Below are 1,530 nucleotides of genomic sequence, written 5' to 3'. Positions count from 1 at the left end.
GACGAACGGATAGAAACAATCACTCAATCTGGCTCAAGTTCAACCGGCAGCCTGCAAAGGACTCGCTCGCCTGCTAGGAAAGCACTACATGCACCGCATCCGCGGCATAGATGAGCCAAACACATGGAAAAGCAGCTTAGACCAGCAAATCACAGTTAGGGGCATCCGAGAGCTCCACTACCTCAACAAAGGCAAATTTAGGAAGAAGTAGAGAGATTCTTGACCAAACGATTCCGTAATTTCCAACGCAACAAGGTCACCAACGAGGCATTACGACGGAACATGACCAACATAAGCAGGTCACTCTTTATGGATGAGATCGAGCAGGCAAAACCTCTACGCGAGTTCAGCATGCCACATTTCACATCTTTCAAAGGGGATGAAGACCCGAAGAGACACTTAAAGCACTACGGAAGCACAATGATCCTCTATCGAAACAACGATGATCTCATGCGCAAGATATTGGTCACCACTCTACAAGGTGAGGCGTAAGATTGGTTCTATACCCTACCGTAAAAATCCATCCGGAATTTCAACGAACTTTCTTTGGTTTTCACCAAAGAATATTCATCCTATTGGTCGATCAAAAACAAGTCCGACCATTTGTTCGATGTCAAGAAGAACCCAAATGAGCCACTTCGCAACTATGTGAGGAGGTTCAAAGCAGAGAAGGCAACGATAGTCGTATGCAACGACTCGATAACTAAAGTAACCTTCCAAAAAGGACTTCCAACAGACCACCCGTTATTCGAAAAATTGATCATGAAAGAAGATCTAACTCTGGCAGACTCTTTCGCTTTGGCAGAGAAGCATGCACTTTGGGACGAGGCTCGCCAATGCACATTCAAGGACTTGAAGAAGTACCCGACATCACCTCCTTACAATCTAAACCGGATGCAACGGAGGACTTATTCGCATGTTTGATGGTATCTAAAGCAGCAATAAGCTCTACCATCATGCAAGAAGAGCTGGGGGCCTGACTACCTGTATTTTATAGTTCAAAATTTCTCCTCGATGTTATTAGATATTCAAAAGCTAACTTTGGTGATAGTTGTTATAACCCGGAAGCTCAAGTTTTACCTTCAAACATATGCAGTCATCCTCATGACATATTATTCCGCCCAATCCAGACACGCGACGATGAAGGCGTAAGACCCTAGCAAAGTTTTCTGACGAACGCAACAACTCGGCCCAAAAGGCACGCCAAAGGCAGATGAACACTGGAAGGACACACTCGAAAGCAAGTTTTGTCCTTGTCGCCTCAAAAGATTCTACATGAGAGCAACATGTACCGGCAGTTCAGCACTACTTCCTACTACGTGTAACCAGCCGACCCTTGCTTCATAATTTAACTCTAAAGTGGTCAAATACCGACAGTTGAGCATCTCTTGCTGCATGTAACATGGCCCTAGCTCCACGGCTCCCTACCATGCATTCATGATGCAACAGAGCGGCCCAACGATGCCCTAGAGGTAGCCGAGCGTGCCCTGGCCGTGCCTGCTCCACCTAATGGAGACTTCTGGCATTTGC

General features: G+C 46.2%; 1 protein-coding gene across 1 annotated transcript; it reads left to right on the top strand.

Moving 5' to 3' along the window:
• The first annotated feature begins 282 nt into the window (after positions 1-282).
• Positions 283-924, top strand: LOC139190879 (uncharacterized). Its single transcript, XM_070811370.1, has 2 exons — positions 283-481; positions 563-924. The coding sequence occupies exons 1-2, from the start codon at positions 283-285 to the stop codon at positions 922-924; spliced, it is 561 nt and encodes a 186-aa protein (XP_070667471.1).
• The last annotated feature ends 606 nt before the right edge of the window (positions 925-1,530 follow it).

Source organism: Malus domestica, chromosome 13 (genome assembly GCF_042453785.1).
Source record: "Malus domestica chromosome 13, GDT2T_hap1".
NCBI lineage: Eukaryota > Viridiplantae > Streptophyta > Magnoliopsida > Rosales > Rosaceae > Malus > Malus domestica.
Note: the sequence above shows the minus strand (reverse complement) of the source record. Positions and strands in the feature narration are given on the sequence as shown.